Source organism: Daphnia magna, linkage group LG4 (genome assembly GCF_020631705.1).
Source record: "Daphnia magna isolate NIES linkage group LG4, ASM2063170v1.1, whole genome shotgun sequence".
Taxonomy (NCBI): Eukaryota; Metazoa; Arthropoda; class Branchiopoda; order Diplostraca; family Daphniidae; genus Daphnia; species Daphnia magna.
The window spans coordinates 7,172,241-7,193,030 of NC_059185.1; the positions used below are offsets into that span (position 1 = coordinate 7,172,241).

Here is a 20,790-nt window from a genome sequence, read left to right on the forward strand (position 1 = left end):
ATTATTACTTTAGCCCATTTGCTACATTCAACCGCTAGAGCACGGAAGAGGAACTAAAAATCCACGATATCTTCATATCCGATAACAGGGAGTAGCCGAAAAACAACTCAAGATGCGGCGGATTATCTATTTGGAACTTTACCTGCCCGTCGCACCTAACACTATCTCTGCCCGTCACTCCCACTCTGACTCTTTGAAATTGCTTACCATCTCGGCCCGTCAACCACCCTTTTTGTTTTTGTCCGGCGACTCAACTTGCCCGCCAAAATCCAAGCTTTTTCTGGCCGTTTCACCCCAACACTGTACTTTTCCGTCGAAATCTAAGTTTATGTTGCCTCCCTCAAGCTATCTCTACCGGTTAGCCCGTCAGCTCGTCGCCTAACTTTCTATCTCTGCCCGACACCCCACTGCCAGTGTATGCCTGCTGATACAGCTTATATTCCAGCCCGTCGGTTCACATCCACTCATACACTGATAAGCCCTTCAGTAGCTACATCATACAGTTTTATCCATTGGAAGTGCGTGGGTAAGCTAAGCCGAAAGGGTTTGAACCCTGTTTTACGCACTGCGCCCAAGCCAATTCCAGCATCCGCTCAGTCGCTCACAATTGCAATTCACAACAAAATCAGTCGTTTGGATTTCTCTATTTGCTCATATTAGGATGGAATGTTTTAAAAACTTACCATGCCGTATGATACAGCGTCTGAAGATGCTAACTGGTAGAAGCCTCTAGGTGTTGCATGAAAGGTTCCGTCCATATGCATTTCGTGGGAATCAATGAAAGCGGGGAGAGTTCCGACGTTAACAAAAACTAATGCTTCTCCATCCCCCGCCACCACGCGTCCGAAGAAAAATTGGTTGACACCATTCAAATCCATTCTGAAAAAGTAACCAAATTGTTAAATAAAATGAAAATTTATTAGAGTACTTTAATTTACCTATATCTTTGATTGGCGTTGATGAGGTCAGCAAAATGTTGTGCCTTTCTTGGATTAACGGGTACATAATGCTGACGCGCGCGATATAGGGTAGTCCGGATACCGACAAATTGGACAGGCGGACGGCCCGGAAATCCTATTAATATATAAAAAAACAAAAAAGAATGAACAAGATGCCTTTATAGGTTAAGAATACAAAATGGAAATGAGATATCTAGGAATAAGAATTACAAACGTAAAGCCAGAAATTAACATCCAATATAGAGGAACAAATAACAACATTCTACTTGAATGCGATATAAATAAAAACAGCAGCTCACCTTCTTAAAGCCGACATGTAAATGGTGTGCAGAGGGACATTTGTGTTGGCAGCTTATTGACGACACCAATCCATGAACTCAAATTTTATAAGTTCAAGGTGGTCGTCCTTGTGATTATGAAAACCATTTGGAGAAAAAAATTTTTGCTCATTGCATGTTAAGCTAGCCGTACATCTTCTAGTCAAGTAACGACTACATCAGTACCTTTTAAAAAGTTGATTGTTTTATGCATGGCAGAAAATTGCATGCAATGAAGAAACTTACCTGGTAATTCCGCGGACAATTCCATTTCGATGAAAAATATATTCATCCAACGAGTCGATGCAAACATGGCTGTCGCTACGAGCTCCAGAAACTTTGCGAAACCGTTCCATTGTAACAATACTTCCAAAACACGGTTTTGACCAGTACTGACTACTAGCCAAGCTTAGAATCTCTACAAAAATTGCAAATTCCAACAGCCAATCCCATCCCAATCCCAGAAACATAGCAACATGGATGATTTTACAAAGGACCAATGGGGTTGTTTAAACAACTGGGTTGGATAGTCACAGACAGATGTCCGTGAAGACTGTCCCACAACACCCAGGGGAGACAAAAATTTTAATTTATTTTTTATTTTTGGAGGACTTCTAACCCAAACACATATTAACTTTTTGTAAATCATTCTTTTTTTGCTTCACTTTAACTAATAAACTTTGTAGTCTTAAACCACATATCACAAAGTACACGACGACACTGAAAACAAAGTTGTTGAACATAACTACATTATTGAACACAAGATCTCTCCGGCATACCAGTAGGAAGGCGCCATCGGTAAACACTTGATAATTAACTTGAAGCAATCACTTAAGGTATAACTGTTTTTCTCCTACTTACCTATTATGTTTTTCAAATGTCATAGACCTTATTGGTGTACACTCTACGATATGTCCATCGACGAGCGTGGGAGAATTGTATAAGAAAGTACCCAAATTTCATACAATTTTTCTGTTTATTCGTAGAACTGAAATTATTTTTTTGGTATGCATAAGTTTTATAAGTTTCCTTTCCGGTTTTATAACGATTCCTGTCATCGAAACTAATGTTGACATTGCTATTGAGTTGTGACATCTTTTATTCGTAATCTTCATTGGGAACCAGTGGACAATCGCCCAATAGCCACGTACTCGGGGACGTGTCGATAGGATCTAACTCTGTTGGAAGTTGGACATCTTCTAACATGAGCGGAATTTCATGTGATACCGGTGGATCGACAATCGCTGGTTCTGGAAGAAATGGGATATTTCTCCTTCAATCGCACCCAGGTGACCCCTCTAGTACGCCATGATTCTTCGCCAACAAGCCAAGAAGTCATCATTTCGCCTTTGCCCTAAGACGGGGAAAAGATACTTAGTATTGCTGATCCAGCACTTTTGAATCATTGTTACTTACTCGGATGGATGTCATTCCGCGTTCTTCAATGATATAGCCACCTAACCTATTCAAAAGCTCTTTGGTAGCTGCAGAAATATGAATACGAAGAGCTTGTCCGAATGATTCCATCCGAGATGCTGTGTTAACCGTGTCACCAAAGAGGCAATATCGAGGCATTTTCAATCAAACCACTCCAGCAACGCAAGGACCTGAATCTACGTGGCCATAAATTAAAACAAGGCCATGAAATTCAACAGATTGAAATCAAACATACCAGAATGGATGCCAATGCGTAGTTTCAGCGTTTTTCCAGGTTGATGTCGAATGTGGAAGTTGCTAATCTCCGAGAGGTGAAGCGCCAGTGAAGCGCTTTCAGCGGCGTGATGGTCATCGTTACGAATGGGCAAACCGCTGGTCACCATGTAAGCGTCACTGATTGTTTCCACTTTGTATGCATCATAATTTTCCAGGATGGAATCGAACAAAGTGCAAAGCTCGTTGAGTAGACCGACCACCTGCAACGGAGTGCTAACGGCTAAAAACCGACAATGTCGCTGAAATAAATCGTGACAGAGTCGAAACTCTCCGCTTTCACAGGCTCGCCTCGTTTTACCGATTCTACTACCGACCTAAACAGTTACCAACAAGTGTTCCAGATGTTAAGAATTTGCTTGTTATTTTAGGCTGAAAATAAGTTTTACTTTGGCAAAACTCGATGCAGAAGGGCTTCCGTTTTCTTCTTTTCCTCCACAAGCTGATCTGTTCTCTCTTGGACGAGTCCTTCCAGATTGTAGGTGTACTTCTCCATCATAATCATGATGTTGTCAAAGATGTTGGGTTTTCTGATAGGGATAGCGAGAACAAATAGAAGTGGATTGTTTAGTTCCTGTTTTAGGTCAAAATTATGTTGTTTATTACAATCCAGCTTCCATTTCCTTTAGCCGTCCACGGATAGATTTGAAATCAGGCCGCATTTCCGGCGATTCGTGCCAGCAATCCTGCATGCACCAGATAATGTAATCCTTGCAGTCCAATTGCGTAATGGGAGGTCGGAAGAATTTAAAGTAACTTCCAAGCTAACTCCAACAGCAACGTAATAACCTTGAAAGATAAACGGTTTTCTAATATGCGCGCCACATTAGGAGCCACAGGTGTCATCCTAAATTTTCAAGATGTAACCAAGAGGAAAAGACTAATTATCATTTTATTGGTAATACCTAAGACTTTCAGTGATGAACACTTTAAGGTATTTGAACTTCAAAAGAAGCGGAGGAGTTTTTGCGTCTTCCGGAGAAAGAAAAACTCGGTCCAGCTCTTCGTAAACGCGAACCTTTACCTCTGGATTGTTCAAGATATCGTGTAAAAGAAACACGGTGGCATTGCCCGTCTGAATAAGTGAAAACGAAATATATATTTTTTCGATTCTATACGTGGAAGAGAGTGCATACCGTTTCAATACCAGCTGCAACAAGATCGAGATCGCTAAGCGAGACGATTATCACGGGTGTCAACGCCTTCAACAGTCAAAATTTGATTGAAAACCAACGATTGCGTCTCAGTAGCCTCGCCACTGATAAGGTCTTCATTAATCAAATCTGAAAATACGCTGTTAAAAATAAAATCATGACGTGGCAAAATCTATATAATTGGATATTTTTGGCTTTACTAGTACATGATGTGCTCACATTTTGCTAGTTTTCTATAAGATTTTGTAGGAAAATATTTCCACCATGGAAGTTCATGCATACTTTCATGAGACACTTCAAACATATTTTTCGTTGCAAACATTTAACGCTCAGCAATAGGCGGGAAGTAACTCTTACTTAAGGCTCCCAGACGTCGGTCCAGAATAATGGCAAAAATGACTTAAAAGGAAAAAATTCTATGTCATAAAATAATAGATTTGAGCATTTGTCATTTGTCACGCATCTCTGTTCGTTACCTTCTAAACCAAAGCTGTAGACATATCTTTCGAATCCCTCAATAAGATTTTCTACATTTCGTTCTTCACGAATTTTCTCTATCAGTTCCTCTGATATGATGGATAGTTGCTTTACAGTATGATCTCCAGGGCATTACTGGCTTGCTGAGTTGTTAGTTTGCTTCGCAAATGATGCCATTCCAATCATTGGCTTAAGAAAAAACTAAAGTAATATACACTATTACAACCTTTACCAGGGGTTTTGAGCACACACACATTTGGACGGTTGAAGCATTATTACTACTCATGTTATAACACTCATTAGGTCAATAAACTATAGCACACTGTACTACTTACAGTACCTACCAACGAAATTGGTACACTGTACCAATTTCGTCCGCTTTTAACACGGCGTCTTATGGCGCTACGTGTCACTTGTTTTTATTTAATATAAAAAAAACTATTTGTTTTTTTATTAAACCTTTTTTTAGGGTAGATTGGAAACTAGATTAGTTACAGAATGTGGGGGTCGGCTTTATGATATTTTTATTTCCCTAACCCCTGTACATGGGAGCAGGTGTACCAATTTCGCCGAGCGAAATTTTTTGCGTTCGCCGTGTATTCCTTATGGCGCTACGAAAAAAAGGGCCATTTTTTCTAAAATTTTTAAAAATCACCCTTTGAAGTTCCAACCCTCTAGTTTTCACCAATAAGTATAAGAAAACCCTAACTATAGTATCATTAATCAAATTTATTATTTCTTAAAATATATATCTGCTAAATATTGGAATGAAAAATGGGTGTGGGAATTTTTATCCCTAAAAAGCTTAGTCACTTGCATAACCACCAGAGGTTCTGCTTGTTGTCTAGGCTTTTAAGTATTTTTAAAATCGAATATTTAATCGATTTGATTTGTTTCTGTTTACATCAACACTTGTTCATTTTTATTATTGTAAGTACTGATATATTTTCTTTTTTACAAGTAATTTTAAGTATTTTCAAGTAAAGCTATATTATTTTGAATTCCTAATTACTATCTTTATTTAGGAATAACAATTACAAATGACTGTGTATTTCAATAATTCAAAGGAAATGATTTTATATCATGGTAAGTTTTGTTGTTACTGTTATTGTCCAAAATATTTTAATATATATATCCTTTTTTTCATTTCATGGTCAAACTCATGTGAGTTGATTGATTGGAAAGTTAAGTCACATTCATTATTATTGGACAACACCAATATTATCATCAGAAGTGGTCAGGTGTCACATGTCGACAAACAATTTCTTAAACAAAATTTCTTTTACACCACCAACAACATCCACAAACAATTCCCCATCCGAATCTGATTGGGGTGGTGTCAAAACGTTTTTAGTGAACTTCCTCCTAAAAATTTAGAAAAAATTAGAAAAATAAATAATTCAGAAATTTTTATAATTCAAGAAAAAAACTTACTTTTTATTAAACTCTCTTATAAGAGTCCTGCAGTTGGTTAATTTGGCAGGGATCCATTGATTCTCCGTGTCTGGATAGCCTTTAAATTTTATTAAATACCAGACACGGAGTTTTCCTTCTTCGTTATAGAACAAACTGAAATATTAGAAAAACAAAAGAATTTAAAATACCTATTAAAAAAACTATTTGATAACTTAAATCAAAAAACTTAAAATAGAAGAAGGTACTCTTGATTTTATGGGAGTCTATGCTTTGGCGGGAACCGAAGAGGACAAGCGTATTAAAGGTAAAGCTAAATTTAATACTTGCGTTATAGAGTTAATTTTGTGGCAATAATCATGAAATTATTTTTTTCTATCTATCGCTCAATTGTTAGCAATTATTCGTCGGTCCAATTTCAATAATTTCTTTTTATAATTTGAAAAACGCCTCTAGCAATCTAACGGATACATTCAACTGCAATTGCAACGAGGGCAAGAAACAAAATGGAAAAACGAATGCTGTTAAACATTTTAAAACAAACAAAAAAGATTTTAAAATCTATAACAATCATGATGATGGGCCAATAAAAAGGTGCGAATCGTAAATCGGAATCATCGATGTATAGACTCCCCTTTTATATGTGACAAACTGCTATGTTATCTACTAATATAATACACCATAAATATGTATAAAACTAAAACAGCTAACAAAAGCTGTAGACATCAAATAGTTTCATTTGATTTAACTTAACTTCTTTTTTAATTTAACTTAAAATCTTAAAAAACTATCATAATAATTTCCCTTACAGTAATTTAAATCTAGGCAAAAAAAAATTTAAATAAAAAAAAACTTACCCTCGATCGATGATCGCCTCTACTTCGTAGTCAGCATCTTCAGCCATTTTAAATTGGAGCACTAGCACAAAACGTCTTTACAACAAAGAACACAACAGCAAATGATTTTGCAATGTGTTCTGTTGATCAATTACTTTCCCCAGGGACTATGCCTGTTTGGTGAACAAAATGGGCCATCTCTATTTTGAAAAAAGGGTATTGTACAGATGTTCTCCCTAAGGAATTAATCCCACTCCATCAGACAATTTGAAATTTTTAACAATAAAAAAAAGCAACGCTGCAAAATTGAAAAAATTTGAAAATTGTCAACGTTTTTTTACTGTTTACAGTGTAGCGTCATTGTGTCCGAGTGTCGTGTTCGGTTGGTAAGTTTTTATTATAATTCTTTTTTTTATAGATCTATCAAATTTATAATTAATAATTATCGGTATCTTGGGAATATCGTATCTGAAGATTTCTGCTAACGGGGTTCCTCCAGTTTTCAACAACATGATTGAACAAGGATTGGTAGAAGAGCCAGTTTTTACTTCTGGATTAGCAGTTATATTTTTATTTTTCCTTTAGTTTCGAATTTCGATATTACAAATTTTCTGAAAGGAATCCTGATGCCACCGAGGGCGGAGAAATTACATTTGGTGCATCAGACCCAAAACCGCTACAATGGCGAGATTAGTTGGGTTCCTGTTACCGAGTCAAACAGTACCTTCGCTGTACTCAGTAATCAGAGAAGCGGCCAAAATGGTACCCAATCCTAATCTCAAGACGGGCAACGCCTACGTATATATATACACAAGATTTCTTTTGTTATTATGCAGGACTGTAGTTGAAAGGCGGTAATATTTAGGCTTATATCTTCATGCCCCACAGGATCCACAGCAATCGATGAGCGTGCATGGTAGCCTGGAACCTTAATGCTCGTCATATACTCGCTCAGACACACACACATACACACAGGCGTGTGTATGTGTACATCCCCCACGGTCGTGTATGGCCCACTTTCAAGTGGGCAAGATGTAAGCTATTTTTGGAAAGGAAAAAACACACAAAAAAAGAAGAAGCCACTGTTGTCGAGCCTGGCCGTATATATACTATTGGCGATAGTTGCAACAAAAACTCGTATGACATCCCATAAGAAAAGAAGCAGTTAACATAATGGAGAAGAACGTAGTCTATATTATACTAAAAGAAAAAGAAAAAGCCAGTCTGAATAGCCCTATGCACTTTCAATAAGTTTTGGCCATAGACATCAGTTTGGAGATGATGATGGCGGTCGGCATAGGATAAGTTCTTTTAGGCACACATAAGGGGGTTATTGTCGCGTACACAATGTATGGCCTTACAGCTCATGTAACCTCTCGCTGAATTTCGAGGAAGATTGTTTTATCTGATCGTCAATTGCAACAACAAAATGCAAGTGGCGCACGCGAGCATATCGAATTGCTTATTCACGAAGAACACGTTTTACAAGGCACAAAGCCGCTACTTGAGTCAGCGACAGTGACTTTACTTTTGTGATCAATACGCCAGAATAGCAGCAGAAGAGATAACCGCGTGCCTTGTATATTCGCATGCCTTGCTAGTGGAATTAAGTCAGTGATCCGTGACTTTGAAGAACATGTTTCCCTTTTCCCCCCCTCTTTTTTTTTATTTGATTTTTTATTTTGGAACATCTTTTAACGCCAACAAAAAGACGTCGGAGTAAAAACAAGCGCGTCATTTTCTTTCGTCCCAATTTATCCAATTTTAAATCTCAAGAAATGACGACTTGATAGTTGTTTCAGTGATATACTGGGAACATTGAGTACTGTAATTAGTGGGCAGCAGCTTTGAATTGGTAGATGATGATCAGGTACGTGAAAATAATTTCCATCGTCTAAGACATTTAAATTCGTGAATTCAAAAAGTGCGTTGTTCGAGATTCTGAAGTCAGTACCGGAATAATAAGTCTCTTCGATAAAGGCAGTAACCCGTACAAACTCTGTCGATCTCCGTTCTTGCCCATCTGTGATATTTCAATGATGAATGACGTAATCTGGAGGCATAACATCAAACCATGAAGTAGGTAAAGTAATATATTAAATGTTGATAGCTGTCACCGCAGGTCTGGAGCAGACGTACATCAATCACGGCTCTGGAGGTATGGCATCCTCCTTCCAGTTGCTGGAAATCGCTCACACCCATTATTGGACGAAAGACGTGAGTGATGGCAAGTTTTCGGATTTCGCTTCAACCAGCCTTCTGATGACTGTAAAATCCTACGTATTGACGCCTACTGACGGGCCCAAAACCATCCATTTCCTATTCATGACGCCTACTGCGCAAGCGTCATTGGTAAAAAGGATTTTACCTGGTGGAAGATCGCAGTGTTGCAAATGATAGTGAATTTTTGAAATGTTTTTAGCGTGGCAGTCCAATGGGCAGTCGAGAAAACCTACCGTCACCTCATAGTCCACGGACTAGTGTTTTGGCTACAGAGTCAGATAGAAGTTACAGCAATTCACCGGAAGCAGCTGGAACACCAGTTCCATCTCGAATGTCACGAAGTGACGCGTCCAGCCCAGAGCCAGGCAATCCAGACATACTGCGTAAACTGTTGGAGCGCAAACGAAACCTTATGTTGCTCTCTTTACAAGGGGAATCTCAAGTAAAAACAAACAAAAAAATCGTTTCCCTCTTTCCGTGCAGCATTTAATGGTGCACGTGTTTAATGAAAACGTTTCAGACTAGCCTTGCAAGCGGCGACGGGCAAGGATCGTGCAGTGCTTCTGAGGCTGGGAGTATCATTACCAATCCGGCCTTTTACCGTCAGAAACTCTTCCATCAATCCTTTAGAAGCACCATGTCGGATGGAGAGCCAGATCAACAACAGATGAAAACACAAATTGAAAACATTTTAAAAATTCTTTTATTTATTAGGCAATTGATTTATTAGGTTGTTCGCGGTTTCGTCCGGCAGAATGCAGCTGGCTGGTCATCGAAATCTTCCATTACGACAGGCTACCGCTATCATGCTGGCAATATGGTAACGACAGCCGGCACTCCAAATCCCGAATCCGTGCGAATGTATATTTTCGAGGGCCTTCTTGGCAAGGATAGATCCAGTTTGCAAGGAAAGCAAGAAGATGCTTTCCTTGATGCAGTGTCCCAGGAAAGGGATTTAGTCGGGATGGGTCAAGGACCTGGTGAAATGATGGAAAGGTATTACAAATCATCTTTCATTTGCACACCAAGCATTTCATAACTGTTCATTAGGTATAAATCTCTGAGCGAAACGGAACGGAAGAGATTGGAACACGAAGAAGATCGATTGCTTTCAACGTTGCTTTATAACTGGATGCTTATAAACATCTAAAGACAGCCCTCCGTGTTCCATTTGTTAGCCAGGCCTAACAAGGATTTTGGTTTAGAATTAAGCTAGCTAGGGCTTGGGAGCAGGGACTCTTTCTTTTTGTTAGCCAGGGTTCTGACGAACCTTGGTTTATTAAAGAATGGGTCCTAGGCTACCAAGTCTTGGATAGCTTTAATTCGCTAGCCAATATCTTGTAAGGCATTGGTTTATAATGGAACGTGAACCTGGAATGTTTGCTCTATGTTCGGTTGGTAAGTTTTTTTTCTAATTCTTTTTAATTATAGATCTTATTTTTAAACATTATTTAATATTACTTTTTTATTTATTTATAGCATTTAGAATCAGCCCTCCGTGTTCCATTTGTTAGCCAGGCCTAACAAGGATTTTGGTTTAGAATTAAGCTAGCTAGGGTTTGGGAGCAGGGACTCTTTCTTTTTGTTAGCCAGGGTTCTGACGAACCTTGGTTTATTAAAGAATGGGTCCTAGGCTACCAAGTCTTGGATAGCTTTAATTCGCTAGCCAATATCTTGTAAGGCATTGGTTTATAATGGAACGCTCTCTCTGTGGGGTTTGGACCAATTTCTACATTTTCGAGTTATAATCCATTCCGTCATCCAATTTACAGGTATTGTTATAGTTTCATTAGTATTAGTCAAATTACCTAACACTAATTTATTGCCTTTCAAAGGGATTCAACGATAGTCAGTCTCGCTGATACTTTTACTAGTATTCTAGCTGGAGTTACGATTTTTGCAATTCTCGGTAATTTATCTTACGAAACAAATCAGCCTATTGAGAATGTCGTAGAAGGAGGCACGGGATTGGCGTTCATTTCCTACCCAGAGGCTATTTCGAAATTTGATTCTGTCCCCCAGGTGTGCATATTTATCTGGGTTTAACTTCCCTATTGATGCGATTGTTGTATTGCTTGCTCCAACCTTTAGTTGTTTGCCGTGCTGTTTTTCCTGATGCTCATAACACTGGCTATCGGTAGTGCCTCTGGACTTGCTGGATGTATTATTACAATCCTTAGTGATGATATCCCTCAGATTCCTCGATGGATTATCACAGCAGTCGTTTGCGCGGCCAGTTTCCTCTTCCACCAGGAAGAGCCCATTTTCAGATGTGGAATCGTCATTTCGCCTACCACTGACTGGTTGAGATACGGTAGAAAACAGGCCATCGTGTTCCCAACGTTAAAATTGCCTTTCATGTGGTTTATTTTGCTCAGAGGCCAGTATAGCTGAAAGGTACTTGGGAGATGCAGTTGATCAGCAATATTATGTTCTGTCAAAGACCGACAAACACATTCAAATGATAAAAAATGATACGATATTGTTGATGGATTCATTCCCATACAACCCGGTTCAACATTTTCAATCAGTGAAGTTCAATTCCCAGTTGACAAATGCGGGCATCCGGTTTGACTACAAAGTAAATTAAGTTTCTAGATGCAGAGTCTGGTGTTCATAATCTCATCTTTATTGGAATTTCAGACATATCCTCAGGCTGGTATTAAGAAGATGATCGAGTACCATTCTTATCTTTCCTTGGAACATTTCATTACACAATGTCTGAAAAATGGTAATTAACATGCTGTTTCTTGAGAATGGAAGAATAAAAGTTTATGAGACAAGCAGATTCTTAAATAAAGAATTGCTTACATGGTGCAACTAAAGATTGATGTGCAAAGAATCCATAATGTTCTTGAATAAATGTGGCTTCCTATTTTGGGGGTCCTTCAACTCCATTTTGGGTCACCAGGTCTGCAATATTCCTCTCTAAATCATCAATACGGTTTCCCATATCATCAAGTAAAAAAGGTGTTAAGGAAAACACATTGAAAATAATATTGATATAGTCTAATATTAAGTCAAGCTCTAGCTTAAGCTTTTCTCAGTTTAAAAAGGATATTTCTCGAAAGCACTTGATCCGAGATATTTTGAAATCTTTCTTGCATTTGTTGTAAAAGAAGTTCAACCTGCAGAACAGCAACAGTTATGAATATTTCAGTTCACTTCACCAAATAACGTCAACTTACATAGCGAGTAAGGTCTTGAACATTTTTTAAATCGGGAGTGCTGGACTGGGCATTAGCTGTAGTGATACTGGTGACTGAATCGCGAACATTGCTGCCTGAACTTTCATTGTTACTGAGACTGGCACTCACATTCAACTCGGTAGAGACATCAGACTGATATTCGGAACTTGCACTCAATTTGTTATTTTCAGCCATTTTTGTTTCTAAGTATACGTGGTAGACTAGAGCTGGAAGGAAAAATTGAGAATCAAATTTTTAGATAAGAATTTTTAGAAATCCACACCCCGCTTTTTAGTATTCAGGGTCGAGATCTCGAATATCTTCCGCCATTTCACCATCAGCTAAACTAATGAAAAAATGATCCAAAAAAACAACGTGGTCTCCGCGAAACGTCTCACCCCCTCGATTTTTGTGAGGGAGTACCTCTCCGGCATTCTGATTGGCTCTCCCAGACAGATTACAACCGTCACCACCACGGCGCTGAAAAAGGAAAGCAAAAGCAAAACCTTTAAGCCCTTTTATCTGTTGATGTTTCCCGCGTTTGTTTTTCACTTAAATTTATGCAAATAAAATGCTTTTAACCATATTTAAATCGTTTTTATATTTTATTCGATTAAACTAAGCTACAGTGTGTCTTAATTGACATGAATGTAAATTGGCGTTACCATGGCACCTAATACACGCTTCAATACATAAAAGTTAACCATAAATATTTATATTTAATTGTTTTCAATTACACCGCGATATTCCTTGTTTCAAGAGGAATCGAATGAAGATAATATAGTTATTTTAAAACTAAAACTAATCCCGAACGAAGGGTTCAAAGTTTTTCCCCTCCCCCTTTAGTACACGAAACTAAAATAATTATTATAAAATAAACACACGGGTTATAAAACGAACACACAGGTTTGCATTCTTTTTATCTTTAAATATGTGGTAATATGTAAACTAAATGCTATTATTTGTATAGTGTTGCATGACTTTTTCACTGCTTTTGGCAAGACGACGATCTTCGTGCAAAAGAAACCTGAAGGTTATGGACTTGTCTGCCATCGAGCCATCAGAGAGAATTGCAAAGCTGTCGGCATCAAGGATATTTATGCCAAAGTTGAAGGTTCTCCCAAGAATGTACCGTACGAAGCCAAATCCTTTATGGTAGGTTTGCTCCAACAGGTGCGAATATTTGGGACCGTTATTCAACACAAGACTTGATTTTAAGGCCATGACGTCAAACATCTTTGGGTTCTACCGAGAATAAACAAGAATGGTACTGTTGTCGTGTTGTGAACCATCCGGCAACGTTGCGTTGCGACTTCCCCTTTTTCTCCCCCCCCCTTTTTTCCCCTTGAAATGTGAGAAGGGGAACGCTGTTTTTTGGAAGGCAGTTCACGTGTTGAGCTCGACTAACGAGCGTGTCTGGGCGAGATGCCCAATACAGAATTGAAAAGTATGAAACGTTTTTGCCTTTTAATCCCCCGTTCGCAAAATTACTTGTTAGCGCCAAACCCTACAAACAAAAGTTTAAAAGGCCCCTTTTTTGTGCTTTCGCTTGGAAATAAAACTTACAATAAAAATCAAACTCTTGGACCTATTAAGTTTAAATTTCAATTATACCTTTAGTTCAGTAATTAATTTAAATTTCTAAATACTAAAATTTTGGGAATTTTTCATTGTGAAGTTAGATAGATGGATCCTGAAGCTGGAACACTATTTCTCGGTTTAGTCGTCACTTCTCAGCCACTTGCCCAGCTTTTTTTCAGTCCAGTCATGGGTTTCCTTGGCAACCGATCGGGTTCGATTCGAATACTATGGCCATTGGGTTCGCTTTCTATGCCAGTGTGTTTGCATTGCCTGGACTGAGGAGATGGTACCTCTTCACTGCCCGTTTCATCATCGGAGCTGCTGGAGGTCATACAAATTAAATACCTAATAAAGTGTTTAAAATTAATTTTAATTGAATTAACAGGGACGGTTACTTTATGTTATAGTTACGTAGCATCTGCTAGTACAGTTAAAGAACGGACGACTGCATGACCAGCCTTGCAGATGACCAAATCATTTGCATTCATTATTGGCCCGTGTAATTTTTTAAATTTCTGTTAATTGAATTTGAATTAAAAGGTTTACATTTAAATGATTCAGGCCACGTTTGTGACGCTGGGCGAAGGTTATCCAATTGGAATTATAACCATATGGATATTATAACTGCCTTGACGGCCAGCGCCGGAAACGCTGATATTGCTAATGCTGAACTGTGAAGACCACCGCCTCCCCCTATTCCTACGACCAGTCACCCTACCCAAAATGTCAGGTACCCATGTTTTTTGTTTATCGTCTTGACAGTTTGTTCATTTGTTCATCAAACAAATAGGATATAGCGGTCGGGTCTAAACCTTCGTAGTGAAAGGACGTGTTCACAACGCTCTCAGTGATCCCCAAAATTCACATAAGGCTTCAGACCTACTTATACGCCCCCCCGCTTTGTATCACCGGCTACCATTCGCGCCCAAATCCCAGCCTCTGCTCCATCGCCCACACATGCCAGAATCGCGCCAAGCACTAGCTTATCAATGGGCCCAGAGAACCTACTAGAATCCCGTAGCCCACCTCGCAAAAAACCATGCGGTAGTGAATCCCAACTCCCTCCTGTGATCGTGAAACTAACCGATGACAAACCCAGCTTCAAGAACATGCATATAGCAGAACGGAAAAGGATCCAAGCCGAGATCATAGAAATAGCCGGGGAACCCAAGGACTCTTCGATCTTGATTGGAGGTGACCTGGCCATCCACGCTCACGACAAGGACCAACAAGCCATCCTCCTTGAGTTGAAATCTCTACAGGGTAGACCAGTGCTTTGCTCTCTCCCTAATAGCTCATTCGCCTACAGAACCGGAGTAATATTCGGGGTCCCTATAAAAGATTCGACAGAAGAGATCCAAGAGGCCCTAGCAGACCAGAATGTGACCCACGTGAAACGCCTACCCATGAGAGGAAGACCGGACGTGTGGTCAGAGAGAATAATCCTTACGAAGATAAGATAGGGAACCTAACCGAGGACCTGGCCAAAACGAATGACAGGTTCGACCGCTTCGACAAAAGGTTCGATGACGTGATCATGAAGCAAGAGGATAATGCCGGTTCCCTAGCCACAAGATTTGACAAACTAGACGAGTTTATGGGTGCAATGATGTCCACCTTCGGCCCAAAGATTAGCCCCCCGACCACGCTCAACAACCTTTACCGAACACGAAGCTCCCACCTAACCCAAGCCGATCGGTAAACACGGCACACCCATCCCTTCTCAGGCACGAAGATTTCATGCTAAACTGCTCGATCCCCCCATCACCATCATCTTACTTCAGACTCTCCGACCAGGAAGACATGGATCACACCGCCAGTAACTATGACTGATCCGACTACCAAAAATTTCAAGTGTCTACAGTGGAATGCAAGAGGCCTCACTAAATCAAAATTAGAAGAATTCCGCCAATATCTATCCTTGGTTAACCCAGAAGTAGCCCTACTTAGCGAAACACACTGGAACAGCGGTTTCGCCCCTAAGTTCAAGTCCCACCACATCCTCAGGAAGGACTGCCCCAATAGACTGGGGGGAGGAGTGGCCATATTAATTAGTAAATCTTTACAGTTCTCCCCGATAACCCACAACTAACCTGACACCATTGAAGCAATTGGTGCCAGCATTCTCTTCAAGAACAGCCAACACATTGATTTCACCTCTATCTACATACCCAGTGCCAACTGCGAGACCGAAGAGATTGAGGCCATGCTAGACAGAAGCAACCCATACCTCCTTGGTGGTGACTTCAACGGACACCACCCACTATGGGAAACTAACGCCACCGTGAACAAGGCCGGCAAATCCGTCTACGAAGCCCTGATCAACGACCAAGACGCCTGCCTCATCACCCCACCCAACCTTGGAACTCGCCTGGACCCAGTGTCTGGATAAGCATCCACAATCGACCTCACCATCACAGCAGCATCCATCGCCACCTCAGCCACAACCACATTAGGTCCCTACATGGGCAGCGACCACCTACCCATCATCATCACTCTGAACGCCAGTGTAGTGCACTACGCAAGCCGTCCGAAAGCCTGGGCCATTAATGAGGAGAAGTGGCCTGCCTGGAACAAACGTTTAGAAGTGCTCCTCGAATCCCAGAACTTCATCGAAACCCTAGATCCGGCTACAGCGACAATTCACCGATGGCCTCGAGGCCAGCAATGAACAATTCTTCAGGAGAACCAGCCCAAGCTGCAGAGCAACGCACAAAGGCCCAGCCCGCCCGTGGTGGGACGAAGAATGTAAGACAGCGGTAAAGGAAGCACGCCGAGCCTTTAGGGAATGGATGGACTCCCCAATATCTACAACAAAACGGGAAGAATGGAGAAAAGCCGAAGCCAGGAAAAGAAGAACCATCATCACGTTCAAAAAGAATGCATGGTCAACCTTCATTGCTAACCTGGGCCCAAACAACCAACCAAAAATGTGGGCCTTTGTCAGGAACATGGTTGGGAACGGATCCGACGTCTCTGCCACAGGCCAGGCCCTCAAGTCTGGTGGCCACATCTTTCAAACGCCCCAGGAGAAAGCCGACCTTTTTCTAGACAGATTCAGTAGCGTCCACCCCAGAAACATTACTAACAATAGGCACTTTGAGGTAGCAATAAGTAACAAAACCCGATCGCGGACTACTGATCCCCTGAACGACGCCTTCACGCCGGAAGAACTCGACAAAGCCATGCCGAAATCAAAAAGTAATGCGACAGGGCCCGACCTGATCCAGAACAAGATGATAAGGAATCTGTCTAAACCTAACAAAACATCCCTTCTCCACCTCTTTAACACGCTTTTGACTAACACCTACGTCCCAGCACAATGGAAAAACGCAGTGGTTATCCCCCTACTAAAAAAAGGCAAGCCAGCAGACGACCCCAACTCCTACCGACCAGTTTCACTCACCTCCTGCCTAGGAAAAACCTTTGAAAGACTGATGGCCAACCGACTACACTGGCTCCTTGAATCCAAAGGAAACATCAATACAGCCCAGGCAGGATTCCGGAGAGGATGCAGCACAACAGACCAGATCGCCCAACTGGACGCCGACATCAAGTACAGTTTCAACCATAAACGCTCGACGGTGGCCACATTCCTCGACATAAACAAAGTCTACGACACGGTCTGGATCCAAGGCCTGCTCTTCAAGATGGCTAAAAAGGGATCGCTGGAGCGTTCCTAGGATGGATTAAGGAGTTCCTAACCGGACGTAGTATGAGTGTCAGGATCGGAAGCATAACCTCCATCCCAGCCCCGGTAGAAAACGGAGTACCCCAAGGCGCGGTACTGAGCCCAATCCTTTTCAACATCATGTTAATCGACTTCCTATCCTCCACTCCAGAGACGAAGATATCACTCTACGCCGACGATGTGCTTCTCTACTCAATGGTGAAACGCCCAGCGGACGCCGAAGTGACCCTACAGCCAGTCCTAGACAAAGTCCGAAGATGGGGAAGGAAATGGAAGTTTAGCTTCACCCCGAATAAAAACGCGATGGTTGTTTTCACAAGAGCCTATAAACCCGGGAATGATCCTCTTCTCTATCTGGATGGCCACCGAATTCCCTCTCAACCCACCTTTAATTTCCTGGAACTCTGGTTCGACTCCAAGCTGCTGTGGAAATCCCACATCGATCACGTAACCAACCGTTGCCTCAAACTTAAAAACCTTTTCTCTATTCTGACTAGATCCAAAGCTGGCCTAACAACTCAAACACTCGTCCTCCTGCACAAAAGCCTCGTCAGAAGCCTGATGGACTATGGGGCTATAGCCTACGGCGCCGCCAGCAAAACTAACTTGGAAAGAGTGGACGTTGTGGGACGCGCTATACTAAGGAACATACTGGGCGCGAATCTATCTACCCCAGTAGAAATGTTGTATGCGGAAACAGGGACGGAATCACTCAGCTGGAGAACCAAACTGCTCACCCGTAAATACCTGATAAACCTAAGCCACAAACCTAATAACCCAATACATAAGCCGTTCGTCCAGCTCGCTACCACAACCACCCCATGGAAACCTAGAAGCACCCCAGGCTTAATTAAGGAATTGGACTTCGTCAAATCCCTGGGCATAAGCCTCTTTCCACACCAACTCTTACTACCATCCACCCACAAGTACCCACCACCCAGCAGACCACCCGACTGCAAAACCTCATGGTTCCCCCTGAACAAAGAACAAGCCATGGCATGCAGGCACCGGACAACAAACCTCTTCAACTCCCTCAACAGCAGTGCACCGGTGACATCCATCAGGGCCTACACCGACGGATCCAAATCATCGTCCCCCGAGACCACAACGTGCGCTATTTTTGTCCCCACCCTAAACATTGAACATGCCTGGACGCTAACGAAAGGCTCCAGCATTTTCACGGCGGAAGTCACAGCCATATACCAGGCCCTGAAACTAATTTACGACATGGACGACTGCCCCCAGAAGTTATCATATACAGTGACTCCAGTTCAGCCATCACTGCCATCTCATCGAATTCCCTATCGGAAAATGAAGCGGTTACAGCCACCCGGAAAATAATTGCCAGCCTCAAATCAAGCGGCACTCGAACTAGTCTGACATGGATCCCTAGTCACACTGGTATAGAAGGAAATGAAAGGGCGGACAGACTGGCAGCTATGGAATGCAACACCCAGGACGGAGAGAGAGTCAACAACAGCCTGTCCCCCAAAGAAATGGTCTCAATAATAAGGGCCAACTGGGCCACCAACCTCCTCCGTGACCAGAAGACTTGCAAGAAAAGTTGCATACAGATGAGACCCAGGTTAGGCACCATCAAATGGCACCAACACGGAAACAGGCAAGTAGCAATATGCCTGCACAGACTCCGCTCAGGGCACAACCGACTCAATGCTTTCAACCACAGGATAGACCCAGAAGCCGACCCAAGCTGCCGCTTTGGATGCGCAGCCATCGAAAACACCCGCCACATACTAGAATCCTGCCCAAGAAATGAAGAATTCCGCCTTAAAATCCGCCAGTTCTTTTCGGATAGGAACCTCGAACTCAATGCTAATACCATTCTCGGCCTCAACCCAGCAGTCGACACAGATTCCCAGTTTAAAATCCGGAACCTAACGACCCAGTTCCTAACGCAATCCGCGCTGATCAACATAATCTAACAAGCCATAGGTAACCGACGAGGGTAAGGATTTCAAAAGCGTTTACGAACGCTGAAAAAAAAAAATTAAAAAATCTGAAAAGAACCTCGCAACTCACCCAGGCAGTAGATCATCCTTCCCAATTCCAAGCAACAGCCAGTAGGAGCCCACAAGCAAATAAATATTATCCATCAGTAACCCGTGCACGGCAGGGTAACGTGTAACCTAAAGAAGAAGGGAAACTATTAATGTATGCCACCAAACTCCCAGACACATCGAGTACTACAACAGCAGCTGGACCAAAAGAGACCAGGGACCTAAAAGAAACAGAAGACCAATCACTCAACTCTATAAGCTGCGAACAAACATGACCCTAAATACCACTCACTCACTAAACTCGGACCTTCAATCAATTGCTTCTCCAGCAACAGGGTTAATCCAAACAAGATGCCGCGACCACAACGAATTGTCCACTCAAACACAACAGCCGCCATTGAACAATGCAAGTAGCTACGGACCTGCTGACAAGCCTGAAACTCGCAATCCAAACCTCGATCGCTAGATGGCCTTTACATTCACAACACAACACATCCCCTTAATACCCCCTCCCTCGCCTCGCCAAAGTAAGCAACCAGCAGCGTCGGTGCGGAAGGTCTTCACCTAGAGGACCATTTGCTGCGACTGACCGTCAGCAGAAGGGCACCAATCCACTAACCAACCAACCAACCAAATAGGATATAGCTGCAAAAAAAAACAAAAAAATGAAGAATTTATCTGGCATCGAAGAATTTATCTGTCAACGTGGCTTTGCTTGCACAAAAGTGGAAGCGTCTGTTAAGTGTTAGTCGTCACTTGCGTCAACTACGTCATAACAGAAATATTTTCATTGCTGCACACCACACCGAATCAATCCATCACAGAAGGAAAGGTACAAGTAGGTTAATCAGTCGCCGTGGTTTTTACCAAAGGCATACGATTAATTTGACATTGTGTGCATGCAGGTATTTTAATTTGTGTAGTGATTGGAAGACTTGTGCTCATATCTTCTCTTACAGGGCTGTGGCAAAAAAATTATTCGAAAATCTATATATAAGTAGTACAGTGTGCTATAGTTTATTGACCTAATGAGTGGTATAACATGAGTAGTAATAATGCTTCAACCTTCCAAATGTGTGTGTGCTCAAAACCCCTGGTAAAGGTTGTAATAGTGTATATTACTTTAGTTTTTTCTTAAGCCAATGATTGGAATGGCATCATTTGCGAAGCAAACTAACAACTCAGCAAGCCAGTAATGCCCTGGAGATCATACTGTAAAGCAA

At 41.5% G+C, this 20,790-nt stretch overlaps 3 protein-coding genes, 2 long non-coding RNA genes and 1 pseudogene across 6 annotated transcripts; 3 read left to right on the forward strand and 3 right to left on the reverse strand.

The window, feature by feature from the left end:
- Window positions 1-2,698: 2,698 nt before the first annotated feature.
- On the reverse strand, window positions 2,699-4,464 carry LOC123471563 (annotated as a pseudogene).
- A 1,056-nt stretch (window positions 4,465-5,520) lies between these two features.
- LOC123471567 lies at window positions 5,521-5,866 on the forward strand. Its single transcript, XR_006646334.1, has 3 exons — window positions 5,521-5,547; window positions 5,643-5,703; window positions 5,787-5,866. It is a non-coding gene; the product is annotated as an uncharacterized LOC123471567 (long non-coding RNA).
- LOC123471565 (heterochromatin protein 1-like) lies at window positions 5,689-7,099 on the reverse strand. Its single transcript, XM_045173172.1, has 3 exons — window positions 6,888-7,099; window positions 6,052-6,186; window positions 5,689-5,982 (listed from the first exon to the last, which is right to left on the reverse strand). The coding sequence occupies exons 1-3, from the start codon at window positions 6,932-6,934 to the stop codon at window positions 5,862-5,864; spliced, it is 303 nt and encodes a 100-aa protein (XP_045029107.1). The 5' UTR covers window positions 6,935-7,099; the 3' UTR covers window positions 5,689-5,861.
- A 125-nt stretch (window positions 7,100-7,224) lies between these two features.
- Window positions 7,225-7,689, forward strand: LOC123471566. The gene is made up of 3 exons (XR_006646333.1): window positions 7,225-7,252; window positions 7,341-7,394; window positions 7,452-7,689. It is a non-coding gene; the product is annotated as an uncharacterized LOC123471566 (long non-coding RNA).
- Window positions 7,690-11,695: 4,006 nt separating this feature from the next.
- On the reverse strand, window positions 11,696-12,561 carry LOC123471564 (heat shock factor-binding protein 1-like). 2 transcript variants are annotated; one of them, XR_006646327.1, is made up of 4 exons: window positions 12,278-12,561; window positions 12,151-12,217; window positions 11,901-12,050; window positions 11,696-11,810 (listed from the first exon to the last, which is right to left on the reverse strand). XR_006646327.1 is itself a non-coding variant. In XM_045173171.1 (3 exons), exons 1-3 carry the CDS (start codon window positions 12,470-12,472, stop codon window positions 11,962-11,964), a joined length of 351 nt encoding a protein of 116 aa, XP_045029106.1. In that variant the 5' UTR covers window positions 12,473-12,561; the 3' UTR covers window positions 11,696-11,961. The 2 variants fall into 2 exon arrangements, 1 of the variants encoding a protein (XP_045029106.1); XM_045173171.1 differs by having other exon boundaries at window positions 11,696-12,050.
- A 4,961-nt stretch (window positions 12,562-17,522) lies between these two features.
- On the forward strand, window positions 17,523-19,581 carry LOC123471562. Its single transcript, XM_045173169.1, is given in 2 exon segments — window positions 17,523-18,786; window positions 18,789-19,581. Coding segments are annotated over 2 exon segments (1,917 nt in total). The 5' UTR covers window positions 17,523-17,573; the 3' UTR covers window positions 19,493-19,581.
- Window positions 19,582-20,790: the final 1,209 nt, after the last annotated feature.